Source organism: Heliconius melpomene, chromosome 17 (assembly GCF_056956725.1).
Source record: "Heliconius melpomene rosina isolate 202511_hmr_F chromosome 17, ASM5695672v1, whole genome shotgun sequence".
Lineage (NCBI taxonomy): Eukaryota > Metazoa > Arthropoda > Insecta > Lepidoptera > Nymphalidae > Heliconius > Heliconius melpomene.
In genome coordinates this window covers 13,394,043-13,410,502 of record NC_140405.1, presented here as the reverse complement: position 1 = coordinate 13,410,502, position 16,460 = coordinate 13,394,043, and the positions used below count along the sequence as shown (strand labels likewise).

The window sequence follows — 16,460 nt, the reverse complement described above, 5'->3', positions numbered from 1 at the left end:
GTTTTAAACAGTAAATTAATTCTTTTTCACATAAAATTCATTTCTGTTCACCTAAGTTATGAACATAGGTATAAAATAGAACATTAACACTGAAAAAAATGTTTCACATAATAAAATCAGTTTAACACAAGCCGCCCTCTAGAAAATATTTCTAAATATGTCCATGAATGGCAACTATTTTAGTTTGTCTTTAGACTTTTAGTAATTATGGTTCACTTACTTTTATGTAGGTCAACTTTGGTAACAAGCACAGCCTTTTTCATATCTCGCTAAACGCGGAAGATATGGATAGGATACGGAAGATGCAAGATGAAAAATATATATAACAGAGATACAATATAAAAAGGAAAAATAAGAAAGCAATAATATGTTGTGTGTAAATTTATTGGACATAACGATTTTAAAAATTTGGACGATAACACGGACGAAACACGCGACTGAAACAAACAAAAGGTCGTAATTATATTTTCTTTTCTTTATATTCTTGAGGCTTTTGTGGTGCAGTAAATGTGACGGTTGTGAGTTCAATTTCCATTTTGAGGAATTAAATATTTCATGGTTTCATTTCTTCGCATTTCTAGTAACGGGGATAACAAAGCGCGCCTGCCGTTACCACAAAACATTCGCGGTAAATTGGGAAACGAGTATATTAACACTAGGTTTGTTTTGCTTACACTCCTATGATGTGGTGGATAAAGTGTGAACCATAAAAACTTAGAATAAATATTATAAGTTAGTTAACTAACTTTAAATTGTAGCATTATGAACCAGATCTTGATCTGCGCCGGACACGATATCTCCTGTCGCAGTAGCGGCAAATTTTGAATCTACCAGATCGCGATCGGCATCGCCATAGTGAACTGTGTAATAATCATTTGTTGAGTACCATTGAACCCGCACCACTTGGATGGCGCTTAAGTGCTCTAAGCAACTTCCAAATAACTCTTAACAAACAGATCTAGCTTCATAAAAATTAGATTAGATTGACTTGAAGTCTGTAATGCCATAGGCTTGCAATACTTTTTTTTATAGGTTCTCAAGTTTCCTCTGCCAATCCTGCTATGCGCGGGATACAGTGTGAAGCTAAAAAACTATTATTTTGAATTATTTAAAGGTTAACCGTGCTCTAGATCTGGAACGCCGTCGCCGTCTACAACTCCTTCGCCTACGTCTCCCCTTGATGTAGTACCGTCGGTCGCCTGATCTGCAGCGTTTAAATCTGCCTTTCTTGTTGCGGCATCGACTGTGTAAAATATTTAATTATGTTTTTGTTTTTTATAACTTCACAGTCACACTGTATAACGCATAAAGCAAGTTAAGGCAGAGGCACTCCGTCATGTCATTCTAATGACATTATCATTTTAAAGAGAATATCAGTAATAAGATAATTAATTAGAGAATTTATTTATAAAATACAATATAAAAATTAAAATAACATAAATATTCTTGTGTTATATTGTGTAACTAGCGGCCCGCCCGCGGCTTCGCCTGCGTGAACTACGTTATTATTAATTTCTGTCTCCATGAGTACCTACGTCCTGTAAGTAACGTCCATAGAAAATTTGAGACTCCTAGCATTTATAGTAACAAAGTTTCATACAAACTCTTAACCCTAAAAACAACCCCTGAAGAGTCCAATATTGCAAATTCCCGTCTTAGCGAGCACCTACGTCCTATAAGTAACTCCTATGCAAAATTTGAGATTCCTAGCACTTGTAGTTTCTGAGATTTCGTGATGAGTGAGTGATTTTTCGATTTTATATATACTTATTATAGATGAATAGGTATGACTTGATGTTCTTTTAATTCTATGTAAGTATTGCTTGACTTGTAATTGTTATTATCAATAAATTATGATTATCTAATCAGGAGAATATCCATACATTGACCACCAAGGTTACAGCCAATTCTTATTTATGAACCTATTTAATTAAAATTAACATTAAATGGTAAGGGAAGTTTCCCAAAAGTGTACAGATTAGCAAAATTTTGCGCGAATTATCAAAATTAAGGAAAACGCTAAACCAAGGGTTTTTCGTATAGACAGAGAGCCATTAGTAGAATAGTTCCTAGAGTCAGACCTTCGTTATGTTACAAAACCTGGAAGTCCCCGTGCATACACGCCCAACACCGGTAAGTATCTACTATTATGGAATATAATATGGAGTTCGGGTGGTTACTTTAGGAGCTTTTAGGTAAATAAGATGCAAAAATAGTACCTAACTTTTGTTAAATTACAAAGCTCAATATTTTAATATTTTCTTGGCAATTATATTAGAAAAGACTTTGCTTATTGCCAAACACTTAGCATGGGTAAACTTCCTGCCAGAAATCCTATATGCCATGAGCGCCTACTGCATATTAGGAGTTATATAATTAAATAAAATTATAAATTGTTCTTGGTAGTGTTAAAATGTCAGGTGGTAAGTATAAGAAAATATTTAATAACCATAATTTATTGCTCCTCTTTCACATATATACACTTCTAACACTTTATACAGCACTCTTAACACTGTTTCTATATAAGACTTTACACTTATACACGTTTTAAAGGCATAGTTACAATAATGACACTGATTTTAAATACTTGAACACCGTCACAATGTTACGCCTTATGAGAGGCAGAATAACGACGTACTGGCTCAATTCATGAAAAACGTCACTTTTTATAGCCTTCCTCTTCCCTTCTTCCCTTTTATAAATAATTATGTGGGTATTATTATTTTATTTTCTGTAAAATAACCTCACACTGACAATTGTCTGTACATTCGGCGTAGTTATTATTTAGGCGCTTGTAATTTTTCAGAGTGCAGGGGTGTTTTATCATTAATTTTGATTATTTTTTCTTTTCAAACAATGCGCAAAAAATCTAATTCCAGGAGAGCCACGATTCATCGACCGTACGGCACTAAGTAGAGCAAGACTGCAAGCTAATTTGGTAGATACTTACCTACATTTGTTTACACTGTTTTAATTTATTTTTTATATTATAAATAAAGAAAAAAAATTCTAATAAATAACTCACATTTAATTTTCTAAATTATTTATAGGCTTGCTGACTTGCCCAATTCCTTCATGAAATATGGTAAGTGCAAAAGGATATAAGTACTTATTGCTAAACCACAACCCCCATTCAATCTACTAAATGAACGTTTACTTACGTTTTACACATTCTGAAATAAAAAAAGAAAAACATTTTATAAATGAATTAATAGAACAAATATATTGATAGAATATGTTAACGTTCATACTTTCGCCGACAGCATCTTGCCATTGTATCTGCAAAAATAGTAAAGGTATATTTGGTACATTTTTTTTAGGTTAACGCTGCATTAAGAGTTTAAGACACTTCCGTTCCCCACTTTCCGCCGGCATTGCGTGTTGAGTGGTGGAGCTCAACGCCGCGCTGTGCCTTGCCACCAGAGCGAAGAAATGAAAACATTAATTATTTAATGTCCTTGAGTGGAAACCCAAACCTGTCGCGTTTACATTCCCATGCTTGTGCACCACGACTGACCTCTATACATATAAGAGTAGGTAGGTATATATTAATTTATTCCTAGAAAACGAATGGCTTCGAAACCCGCTTCACTCACTAACCCCCTTCTGTTCGCTTGCCGTAATGACGATAGAAAATTTCAAGCATCATCAGACAGTTTATGGAACATACCTACTCTATTAATTTTACATTGGTACATATATAAAATAATACAAAACATAAGAATATTCTTACATTTTTTTTATATACACTTAGGTATACAGTAAAAAAAAACGCGATCTAGATAAAAATAGTAGCATTATTTTTGGTTTTGTACCACACAATAAAACCAATATTTGACATGAGGGTAATTTATTATTTTATAAACAAACCGTGTTCAAAAAAACACGAAATTCTATTTACCTTTTGATTACTTTGTAATTTCACATAAATATAACTCACAAAAAAAAATAGAAACACATTCAATTTTTTTAGTAAAACGCCTTAAAAAACATGTTCATATCAAAATCTAAAAATGAAATGTATTAAATTATTTCTGTTTTTGAATATGTTATATGTCAGTTATAATTATTCTTCTTTATAATAAACCTTCATAGTTCTTTTTTTATCTTCACACTGTATTTAGTGTTAAGACATTCCGTTTCCGACTGCCCAATAACAACGCAAATTCTTATTTTTTACGTCATAGCTTTCTGCATATAAGCTTTTTAAGCTTTAATTTTTATTTATAATTCCATAAATAGTTGAGGTCGTCGCGGCACAGTAGCACAAGCGTGTGACTAAGCGCGACAGGTTGGGGGTTCGATTCCCACTCAGAGGATTGAAATATTTAGTGGCGATCTTGGTAGTTGGCGATAGATTATCTCTGGTGGCGAGTCAACGCGCTGCGTTCCGCGGCGGAGGGTGGGGAACAGAAGTATCTTAACGAAGTGTCATAATATTAGGTTCCAAGGTTTCCTCAGCCTGTTATATACGGGATACAGCGTGAATCTAACAAACAATGCCCCCTCATTGTTCAACAAATGTATTGTCCATTCTCATTTTGCTCATCTGGTAAAAAATAAGTCACCAAACAAATTTATTGGAATGATTGACGGTTCTTACCTGAGAACAGATTTATTTCCATTTCCCCACTGTAGTAAAATATACCCGGCGTTGAGACTGTCACTGACCACATGTGAAAAAAACATAAAAAAGGAGAAAGAAAAAAAATTAAACCAATCATTAATAATATACAATTTAATATATCACAAGCAATAACTTAAGAACCACTATTGTTTAAAATTAATCTTATATCCTTTGGTCTCTGGGTCCTGCTCCATCTTGAAGTTCTCAGTGGATAGTCCAAAAGGTTTCAATATCATATTACCCAAGTCTTTTAATTTACCTAGCATTTCTGTTTTTAATTTCTCATTTCTTTCCTCTATTAGTGGTGGTAGACGGATTAAAGCTTTTTGAGCCTCTTTGTGTTCTGGATCAAGTTCTAGAATCTTCTTGAAGTCTTCTAAGCATTCATCAAATTTTTCTGTTGCTTCATATGATTGTGCTCGTCTGGAATAAAAAAATAAATTATATAGGATTTTCATCTGTAAATCTTATAAATGTGAAAGTTTAAGTGGATGTTTGTTTTCACGCAAAGATTACTGAACAGGTTTAGGTGTAACCTAAATTTATATGAATATTTAATATAATTTGGCTATAACATAACAATATGCTAAAGCAGGCTGTGATATTTAAGTGGCTAAGCGGATAAGGCAAAGGGCCGCGCGGCGTTCAGCTCTGCCACTCAATACATGTCTCGAAATTTCAGCAGTGCGTAGGTAACTTTATTTCTTACCTATAATATGCTTTTAAATATTTATCATCCAGTTCAACAGCTTTAGTACAATCTTTTGCCGCTTGCTTATATTTTTGTACCTTCATTTTTGCTGCACTTCTGTTACAATACAGTATGGCCCTTTGTTGAGTGAATTGCAATGGACATATTCTTAAGGCTGAAAAGATAGAAATTAAATTATTTTGCTGGAGTACTTTAGACCACTTATGGCGCAGGGGTGGGTACAAGCGTGCGACTATAGCATGTCAGGTTGTGAGTGAGAATGAAAATATAAATGTAAATAAATATTTTATTTCCTCGGGTGACGATTGAACTTGCAACACCCACAACCCTCGCATCACAGTCACAAATTGACTTTGACATAACTTTTTTATTTATTATTTAATTTCCCTGAGTGGGAAAGGTTGTGGATTCGCACAACCTGTCATGTTTATATTTTATATATTTTTTATATATGTTTTTTATTTTTTTTTATCCACTTATGCCTCTATACCATGAATGACCTCCATTTTGTAAAATTGTGTCAACTTATACCTTAACCACCTTTACTGAAGGTGGCCATAAAACCCATCTGACCATATGGGATCCAACTCTGGGGGAGCTCCTGTAACTCAAAATTGAAGTCCTTCAGCGCTCACAGAATGGTATGTTGAAAACTATCACCAAGGCTCCCTGGTTTATAACCCACACCAAAAGTTCAACAGATTTTTTTTAACATTAGAGAGGAAATAGCTAATACTTGCTCTAGATACAAGTCTCGCTTGTCTATTTATCCAAATAAGCTAGCTGTAAAACTGCTCGTTCCAACTCAATACCAATGCCTGAAGAAACCTAACATCCTAGACTGACCTTGTTATTGGATAAGAGCCTCTACAAGTCATGATATTACTACGCCTCATTTCATGATAGTATTAAATACTGATTGCAAATAGTTATGAAAAAAAAAAAAAATATACGAAAGCAACAACACAATTTATAAGAAAACATGCAAAAAAATATTCTAATTTAAAAAATGTATACCTTCAGTATATTTATCAATACTTTGTTCAAAATCACCAAGTTTAAATGCATTATTGCCCGCCACTTTTAATTCTTCTGCAATAGTCTGTCTTTCTGCTTTCTGGTCATCAGTTAGATCAACTTCAGCGTCTTTCAATGATAATTCATCTATAGAATCTGTGTCGCTATCGTCTTTGTCGCCATCTTCAATTTTTTCTGTTTGATCTGGTTCATCTTCAAGAAAAATGTTGTTGGCTGGAAATTTGATTTGTAAGAAAATTATTATATTTATTTTTGGAGGATAAATTTTTGCATTTGATATAACACTTCAAGGATACCGTCTAAGCTTTTTTTACTATAATCATTACTTGAATGAATTGATTTGATGAATAAAATAGTGCTACTTTATTGAGGTGCAGTGAAATAGTGTTTTGCCGTACATGCAAAACTTATCAGTTCAATCTTCATTCAGGTATGACATAAAATACCAGTTTATATTTAACTAGAATTGATATCATAAAATATTGATTATAATTGCAACTCTAATAAATTATATCTTCATTTTGATTATAGATTTCTTTAAATATTTGTGTGTACATGCAGCAACAGCAGAGAATAAGCAATTATCTGTTATTAATATTTGGAACAGTAATGGAAAACCTGCCATATATTTAAAAGGTGTGGCAATGTTGTCTATAATTAAAACAACATACTTGATGACTCCTTAAAATCTCCACTGGAACATGGAATTTCTTCTGCATGTGTGTCTGGATTTATAACATTTTCTTCATCGCCAGAACGAAGTGAGAACTCTAAATTTTTAGTTAAATCGTCTATTACTTCCTCATTAGAAAAATTGTTAATATTTTTCAATCTTTCCGACATTGTTCTTTTATATATTGAAAAGTGAAGACTAGATTTTTTTTTATATGGCAGCTAAGTTATATAGAATATTCAAGAAGGCACTATATTATATAAAATGTTTTAAATTTTATAGCTTTGTGTAGAGTTTCGTCATTTGCTTTAAAGCAAGCTTCGAAGCATACTTCAATTCAAGTCAAAGTGACACTTCAAAGTTTGATGCAGTTTGCAGGTTGACATTTGAGTTTGACTATATTGTATTATTGACAGTTTTCGCGTTTAGTTTGTGCTTTACTAACCAATTCAATCAAAATATTTATTAATATTAAAATAATAATAATCGTAACCATATCATAACAGAAAAATAATTTCTGTAATCAGTGGTTACGCTGATAACAGAAAAAGAATTTGACGCCAGTCATGGGCATGGCAGGGGCACAAAGTATGCTGAAAATCGACTGGTTGTCGATTCTATCCGGATTCGAAATCGAGAAAAGGAAATATTTATTTTAATGTATATTTTCATTTCTTCGCTCTGGTGTCTACTGACTTGGCAGAAGCGCGGCTTTGAGTTCCGCAATGGCTCCAGAAAGAGGGATACAGCGTGAAGCTAAAAAAAATATTTAATTGATACGTAACTTATGTTCCTTTCCAAAGTCCAAATGACTTTGATTTTTTATTATTTATTTTTGTGTTAGTTATTACCGATTACTAAATTTCAATATATATATATTATAAAATACTGAAGTTGAATACTGAAGTCAGTTTATTTAAAACACAATACTTTTAATCTTAATTTAATAATCAAAAAGTAAACATTACGTAAAACGAAACAAGATAACCTAAAATGTCGTAATTTCGGAGTCAAAACTCAAAGAGATTATTCAAATAGTATTTCAAATCAAACGCAAAAATCATTAGCATAAGATTTGGACGTAGAGGACGCGTTTGAATTATTTATTAAAACGAACTAACAAACTTTATATATTGCTTAGTTTACCAAAAACTGGAGTGAAAATGTTTTATAGGAATATATTAAAAACTTTCACTCAATCTAGATCGTCATATTTACGGACATATAATGGTGTTGTTAATACTTTTGGAAATTTTAGAAACGTAATACCATTGTCAACAACGCGGCTGGCGTTAAAAGATGATAAGTGAGTACAAAAGCACGTATTTAAATGTATAATGTACTTAAAAGTTAAATATATTTATTAATGTGATGTCAACTTATCTATATATATATATATATATATATATATAATTAAATAGTAAAAATATTTTGTCTGTACATTTAATATTTATGATTGAAAGGGATAGAGGGACACTTAAAAAGAATAATAGAAATAGAAAGAAATATATATTTTTTAATTTCTTGTCTGTCTGTCTGTATGATCACGATAATCTTCGAAAGTACTGAACCGATTTACTTCAAACTCACCATTACTTTGTTTTAACTTGACTTAACATCTAAAGTTTTTTTCATCAAAATCGGTTCATTTAATAAAAAGTTATCGACATTTGAATGAACTCAAGGCATAAGTTTGCCTGCAAATATAAAGCAATCCACATCTATACTTATATTATTATAAGTATAGATATATATTTTTTTTTTTTTTTTTGTTAGATGATCTGCGATCAGTCACTGACTGAGCAGATTTGGTGAGAAGGTAAAATGTCTTGCCAGGGAGCTTCCCAATGGAAGCAACCTTTTCAATGTCTGGAGTCTAGCTCTTGAATATCATGTCGCTTTAAGCGCTTATGGTAGCTGATATTAAGTAGGTCAGATGCGAGGATATTAGGGTGATTCCTTAGCCGGTGTTTATATCTATGAGCTGAGATCCTTATTTCATTTTTTACTGTGTTGATTTTCAATGCTTCATGTATTTCGGCATTTGTTATGAACCATGGTGTATTGGCTATGTCTCTTAAGATACCATTCTGCAGTCTCTGTATGATTAAAATGTTGGAGTTGCTTGCGCTTCCCCAGAGTTGGAGACCATAAGTCCAGACTGGCTTAAGGATGGTTTTATAGATTAGAAGTTTGTTATCTATGGATAAGACTGAGTTGCGCGCCATTAACCAGTACATATTCCTGTATCGTAAGTTGACTTCATCTCTTTTTGTTTTTATATGTTTTTTCCAGGTCAGTTTGCGGTCCAGGTGCATTCCAAGGTATCTGATAGTATCACTCTGAGGTAGGTAGTTGTTTCCTAATCTAACTGGTGGACAATCTTTCTTTCTAAGGGTGAAAGTGATATGTGCAGACTTTGTAGAACTAGCTCTGATTTTCCACTTTTGCAGCCAGTCGTTTATCCTATCAAGGCCTTTTTGGAGAGTAGCAGATGCTAAGTCAGGGTCTTTGTTGCTAGCGAGAATAGCGGTATCGTCAGCGAAGGTAGCGGTAGTTGTATTACATGTTTCTGGAAGGTCTGACGTGTACAATGTGTATAGTAACGGGCCCAGAACAGAACCTTGAGGGACACCTGCTTTTATATTATAAAAATCTGAAAATTCTCCATCCTCTTTGACTTGGAATATGCGGTCTGACAGATATGATTGCATCAACAGAAAGTAGCTATGTGGAATTGATTTTTTCAGTTTGCAGAGAAGACCCTTGTGCCAAACTTTATCGAACGCTTGTTGGATATCTAGGAAGACCGCAGAACAATATTCCTTATTTTCGAAGGTGTTTCTTATAACTTCGCAAACTCGGTGAACTTGTTCTATGGTGGAGTGGTAGTGTCTGAACCCAAATTGGTGGTTTGGTATGATCTCGTTTTCAGTGAGTATTGGAGTTATTCTGGCTAAAAGAAGTTTCTCGAATAGTTTGGAGATTATTGGCAGAAGGCTAATTGGTCTGTAGGAGCTCGCAGTATGTGGTGGTTTACCTGCTTTGTGGACCATCATTACAATTGATACTTTCCATAGCTGGGGGAAGTATTGCACCCTCATTATTCCATTAAAAAGAGTAGTCAAGTAAACTATGGCATTCTTTGGCAGTTTTTCCAGTATTTCTTTGGTTATCAGGTCAAACCCCGGAGACTTATTATTTTTAAGTAGACTTATGGCTCTTCTAACCTCGCGAACTGTCATTGATATGGGGGGTAGAGATAGTTGGAGATCTTGGTTTAAAATGTTTTCAACTTCCCTCTCCGCCTCTTCGCAAACATCTTCGTTTGGTTTGAATACGTCGGCCAGATGTTTAGCGAATTCTTCGCTTTTCTCTTTGGCAGTCTTAGTCCATCCATTAGTAGCTTTTATCGGGTATTTAGTGTCTTGTGGTCCCTTAAGTGTTTTAGATATCTTCTTTAAAGAGAGATTCGGAGGTAAAGTAGCATTAAGACTTTCCAACTTATCCTGGATAGTTTTATTTTGCGCCTCGTTCAAAATTTCTTTTAATTCTTTAATGGCTTTATTCAAATAAGTTTTGTCGCGAGGTAGTCTTGTATAGTGCCAGATGCGACGAAGCCTTCTCTTTTCTAACACTTTTTCTTTAATGTCCGCTGATATGTTTCTAAGAGTTTGCTGGTTGGTACTGGGTGGGGTATTTTCCCAACACGCCATTTGGATAACGTTAGTTATATGAAAGGCTGCCTCTTCTATTTCTTCTGGTGTCTTGAGGGACCTTTTCAGATTTAGGTGTGTATCTATATATTCCCGGAAGCTCCCCCAATCTGTACGTCTGCTGCACAAACATTCAGGCATCGCATAGCAAATTAGTGTTGTGCTAATAGTAAGTAGAACAGGAGTGTGATCTGAGCTACTATCATGACATGACTCTGCCTTTAGGTAATGTTTTCGAAGACCTTTAGTAACGAAGAAATCGAGGAGGTCTGGTTTCTTTTGTGGATCGGTGGGCCAATATGTTGGCTCTCCAGTGGTGATAGCATCCAGGTTGTTATTGTCAAGGCACAATTTAAGCTGCCTGCCTTTGGTGGATATCAATCTGGAGCCCCAATGAGTGTGTTTTGCATTCCAATCACCTCCAACAACAAATTTAGATCCCAGGGTTGAAAAGAAGTCAGCGAACATTGAGCTGTTAATTGTATGCCTTGGTGGACAGTAGATTGCTGAGAGATTGAAATGGCCAAACTTGTCTTCCACAGATACGGTGGTTGATTGAATATGGTGAGTTTTGTATTCAGGTTGAGGATGGTGTTTAATAGACTTACTAATTATGATTGCAGTACCACCGTGGCCAGTGCCGTCCGGGTGATAAGTGACATAGGTTTTGTAATCTTTGATACTGACTATGTTTTTCGCGGTGCAGTGTGCCTCTGAGATCAGGACTGCATCAAGTTTATGGGTATTAATCAGGAGTTCTAGTTCACACTTATTTGGAGCTAGTCCGTTAAAGTTCCAGGTGGCTATTTTTAGCGTCATTATTTAAGCTTGGTGACGAGGGTAGTCAAGAGACTCATAAGAGTACTCATCTGTTGTAAGAGGTAATCAAATTGTTTAGCTTGATTTTTAAGTAGCTGTTCAACTGTGTTGAGTGGTAAAGAAGAAACGACTTCATTATCTACATTCTTGAGTACGTCAGAATAAGTGGGTTGTGTTGTTGACTCTCTAGTATATTCTTTTGTGAATTTCATATTTTTGGTGGGTATGTTACGTTCCACGTCAGAAAATTGAGAAGTTAGGAGTGCTGGTTTGTAGGATGTTTCCATTTTATTTGACTTCGGTTTTCGCCTCGCAAGAATCTCTCTATAGACGCTACATCCCTTATAGTTCGCTGGATGTTCCCCTTCACAGAGTGCACATAATGCTGGTGTAGTTCGATCTTTTTTTGGGCATTCGGAAGTCTTGTGAGCCTGGGCACATTTCACGCAACGGTATGGACGCATGCAGTAATTTTTTGAGTGGCCATATTGTTGGCATCTTTGACATTGTGGTATGGTGTGTCTCTTCTTGGGGTCCTCTATTGTAACCACCTGGTGATAGATTTGTTTTATTTGCTTAACTGCACTGTTGTTAGGTCCAGGAGCGATATTTACAAAGAAGGTAGTTGTGGGTTTTCTTTCAGGACCATATTTAACATTTATGATTTCTCCTTTTACCTTATTGCCTGTCTTCTCAATTTCTAACTCTATGTCTCTATGAGGGGTTGTATGGTGAAGGTTTTTAATAACAATTCTATAGCAGCGCTGGTCTTTGTGATTAAATGTGTGACCAATTAATCCATTTTCACGCACTACTGAAATAATTTCTTTGTAGGTTTCAGCTTCCTTGCATGTAATTCTCAGTTGATTTTTGTTAATTATTTTTATGCTGAAATTATCTTCATTGGCTGTTGATCGAAGCAGCTCAGTTAGTTTATTAACGTCTTCTATACCATATAACAATATTGGAGGAGGTTTACTAGGTCGTTTATCTTTGGGCGCCTTTTTTGATTGTTCTTCAGTTAAGTCTATAGGCAAAACGCTGAAGCTGTTATTGGTATTGATAGCTTCTGAGGGTGGTGAGTTTGAAATTCTCTTTCTTTTGTGGATGCGAGATGTTGGAACTCTTTGCCAGTCTGGAGGTTTTTTGGACGAAGCTTCGTCATTAGTTTCTTTTCTCATAAGAGTAGATTCTGGCTTAGAAATGTTTCCAAGCGATGAACTTCTTTGCCTTATAAATAGACTTGGGTGGAAAGCTTGTTGAACGAGATTCCGTTTTCCAGTAGCATTTACTGTTGTTGATGCCTGGTTTCCTACACCAACACAGTCTTCGGTAACAGATTTCACACCATGAGGCCCGGGTACCTCATGGCGCCGGGGGTTAGCCGGATCGCATGACAGATCGCATTTCTCATTTTCCATAATTCATAAATAAAAGGGGTGGGAGAGGTAATGGCAAACGTTTCCCAGGCGCATGCCTTCAAACTTTTTGAGGATATTTGGTCACTCATGGTCTTAGATAGCCAGTTTGATGGGTTACTTGACCGCCGCCCATTGGTCGGCGTTGACGAACTTTTACGGCTGCTAGATGATTTACTTATTTATTGCTCCAAAGGTGTTAACGGAGATAGTTCGTCTTCGCAGCCAACCCTCCTCTTTTTCTCATCCGGGCTTGGGACCGGCAATGGCAGAGTTAATAAGTATAGATATGAATTGCTTTATATTTGTAGGCAAACTCATACCATTCAAATGCTGATAACTTTTTTTTATCAACAATTAACAAGTTGTTTTGGAAAATGTTGGTATTGATAAGTAATCTGTTGAGATAATAACTCAAGTTGAATTTTAGATACACAGTAATATAAATTACATTACCTTACTGTACCAACTATTGGTATAAATAGATAACTGTCTATAACAGTACAAATTGCAATAATAACACAAACAAAAAAACAAAAACATCTTATGATTGCACATAATGGATAATGTTGAAAAGTAATGATTTTTAACTTCATGCCCACACATAGCTTGGTAGGCAGTGGAAACCTGGGACCCTAGTGTTAGAATCAATACACATTAAGATTCTTTCATTATCTATTATTTGTTTTACTTTTACGCAAAAAGTACTGAACAGATGTAGATGAAGCTTTACTGTAATAAAGCTTATACATTAAGTGACCATTCTCTTTTCGGCTCAAAACGGGGCTTTTCGTAAATAAGTAATTTTATTTATTTTTAACTACACCATGACTAGCCTCATAATAACACATTGGATATTTGTTACCCAGGGCAGAGTAGGCAGAGGGAACCTAGTGTTAAAACACTCCATTCCTTAGGTGTCGCCGAATTTTGCAGGCATTGCGTGTTGAATGGTGAAATTCAACGCCGCGCTTTGTCGTAGCTTGTTGCGTTTACTGTCACATTTTGTGCCCCTGCGCTATGACTGGTCTCAAATTTGGTTATAATATATCAATAAGGCTATTGCGTTAAGCTAAGCTAAGCTGTAGGTCGCTAGTAAATCATATCAATTAAAATATTTCTTCCACAGAGTAAAAGTAGTCTTTCACCTCTACGATGGAAGACGTATAGAAGCGGAAGGTAAAGTAGGCGATTCGTTACTGGACGTGGTGGTCAATAATGACTTGGACATAGATGGGTTTGGCGCTTGTGAAGGAACCGTGACATGTTCGACGTGTCATGTCGTGTTAAAACAGGAGGATTATGACAGGTAAGGGTCTTGTTTGTGCAGCCTCACGCTCTTTCCCGCGTGTAGCATGGTAGATAGAGGGAAGTTAGTGTTAAGAGTCAAGACACTCCACCCCGCCTTTCTGAATAATTTTCGACATTGTGTGTTGAGCAGCAGAGTGCAAAAATTACTTCATTTCCCGAGTTGGAATCGAACCCACAACGGTTCCGTCTACAGTCAGATGCTTTACCACTCCGTCACGACGGCCTTTACACCATTTTTAAATTTTAGATAATATTGTGTCTTCCGATGTTACTGAGCAAAAATTACTTCGTTTTTTGTATTATACTTAATGCTCCAACATCAAGAGACCCTTCTTTACTTGTTTTTCCTTTATCCTATATCCAGACAAACTATTTTTGCGTTGATAAGTGCCACAATAACGTAAGTAATCAAAAGTTCTTAATTACTTATTTGCATAAAAAATAATTCGATTATGAGAGCGAAGGCGAAGGCTGTTGAGTTCCGCCAATTAACACGCAATGCCTCAAGAATTTGGAAAGTGGGGTAAAAATGTCTTAAAAGAATTGGTAAGTGATAACCCTCTTTTTCTTACAGAAGTCGGTTAAAAACAAAACTTATTCTAGCATATACTAGATAAGACAAAGGGAACCTGATATTGAGGCACTCCGTTCCAACCTTGCTGGCCACTTTTCAATACAGTGCGTGTTGAATGGCGCAACTCAACACCTAGATTCTTCTATTAAAGTAGCAAGAAATTCCCCCGAGTGGGAATGATTTCTATTTTAGATTTACTATTTTTGATTTTAATTTGGTTCCCAGATTACCAGAAGAAGCAGCTGACGAAGAACGTGACATGTTAGATCTAGCTTACGGTCTAACAGACACATCTAGATTGGGATGTCAAGTGAATCTAACTAAAGAACTCGATGGATTAGAAATTAAAGTACCAGAAAGCGTGAACGATGCGAGAAGTTGATATTCCTCTAGAAGTTTAGATTTTCGGTGTTTTTTAGTATAATAGATATATTGATGTTACAAAGTGATGATTGGGTAATATATTATGATAATATATAGTTTTGTATGAATATGTGATTATAACATGCTAAGTTTTATTCTGTCTTTGTCAGAAGTAAAATCTATTTTAAATTTGAAATGTTTTATACAAAATTTGTGTTTTAGTTAATTAATATCAATTATGATGTAATAAAGTATTAAAATAAAATAAAATAAATAAATGTTTCCCTGAGTTTACTGAACTTTTGGGTATAATTCACGAGAAGAAAATAACTAAAAGTAAGAAAATTTCTAAAATCAAATCTGTATGCATCATCCACAGCTAACCACGACTCGTCGACACTACTGCACCTATGTTTTTATTTATTACATTGTTGTTTTTTTTAGAATAATATTTAAATAAACATTTACTTGGTTATTGCTTTGTAACATTGATATGTAAATATTTTTTTTGTTGACTAGAACAATTATTATGATTATAAGATTATAACAATTATGAATAGAGTTATACACATTAAATATATTGTTATTACATTGATAATAAATCTCTTATTAAGTACCTTGATGGCAAAAATGTTAATATCTATATAATATTTTGTCTGTGTAGTCTGCAAGTACAGTTACATAGTTTTGACTGAAATGAATAGAAGGATACTTAAAAACAATAATAGAAAGCAAAAAATATACATTTTGTTTTCTTGTCTGTCTGTATGTATGGTGCTTATCTTCGTAAGTACTGAACCAATTTACTTAAAATTTTCACCAATTGATTTGTTTTAACTCAACTTAATATTTAAAGTTTGTTTTATCCAAATCGGTTGATTAAAAAAAAGTTATCGTCATTTGAATGAACTCAAGGCGATAGTTGGACTGCGAATATATTATAGCAACTTATATTAAATCTGTATTTTTTGTTTGTTATTAATCAATTGATTTATTAATCAACTCCCTCAGTAATCAATTAATTATTTTCGATTCGATTTCAATATTGGATTATTCAATTCGATTTGGATATTTTTGTAATATCAAATATCAATCATTACAGTTATTTTACAAAGAATATTGTAAATCCCTACTCAAATCAATAATTTAACATTTATGACTGTTTCTGAACGAGTAAATTTAATTATTCATTGACATCAACACATTTGA

General features: G+C 34.4%; 2 protein-coding genes and 2 long non-coding RNA genes across 4 annotated transcripts; 2 read left to right on the top strand and 2 right to left on the bottom strand.

Annotated features, from left to right (window-relative positions):
* The first annotated feature begins 320 nt into the window (after positions 1 to 320).
* On the top strand, positions 321 to 3,019 carry LOC146530430 (uncharacterized). Its single transcript, XR_014878970.1, has 3 exons — positions 321 to 456; positions 1,115 to 2,133; positions 2,880 to 3,019. It is a non-coding gene; the product is annotated as an uncharacterized LOC146530430 (long non-coding RNA).
* LOC146530431 (uncharacterized) lies at positions 367 to 2,902 on the bottom strand. The gene is made up of 4 exons (XR_014878969.1): positions 2,450 to 2,902; positions 1,121 to 1,243; positions 747 to 860; positions 367 to 437 (listed from the first exon to the last, which is right to left on the bottom strand). It is a non-coding gene; the product is annotated as an uncharacterized LOC146530431 (long non-coding RNA).
* Positions 3,020 to 4,723: 1,704 nt separating the features above from the next.
* Positions 4,724 to 7,415, bottom strand: LOC146530429 (tetratricopeptide repeat protein 1-like). Its single transcript, XM_085201253.1, has 4 exons — positions 7,049 to 7,415; positions 6,357 to 6,590; positions 5,337 to 5,493; positions 4,724 to 5,050 (listed from the first exon to the last, which is right to left on the bottom strand). Exons 1-4 carry the CDS (start codon positions 7,218 to 7,220, stop codon positions 4,771 to 4,773), a joined length of 843 nt encoding a protein of 280 aa, XP_085057379.1. The 5' UTR covers positions 7,221 to 7,415; the 3' UTR covers positions 4,724 to 4,770.
* Positions 7,416 to 7,704: 289 nt separating this feature from the next.
* Fdx2 (Adrenodoxin-like protein 2, mitochondrial Ferredoxin 2) lies at positions 7,705 to 15,853 on the top strand. Its single transcript, XM_085201254.1, has 3 exons — positions 7,705 to 8,356; positions 14,133 to 14,312; positions 15,114 to 15,853. The coding sequence occupies exons 1-3, from the start codon at positions 8,214 to 8,216 to the stop codon at positions 15,268 to 15,270; spliced, it is 480 nt and encodes a 159-aa protein (XP_085057380.1). The 5' UTR covers positions 7,705 to 8,213; the 3' UTR covers positions 15,271 to 15,853.
* The last annotated feature ends 607 nt before the right edge of the window (positions 15,854 to 16,460 follow it).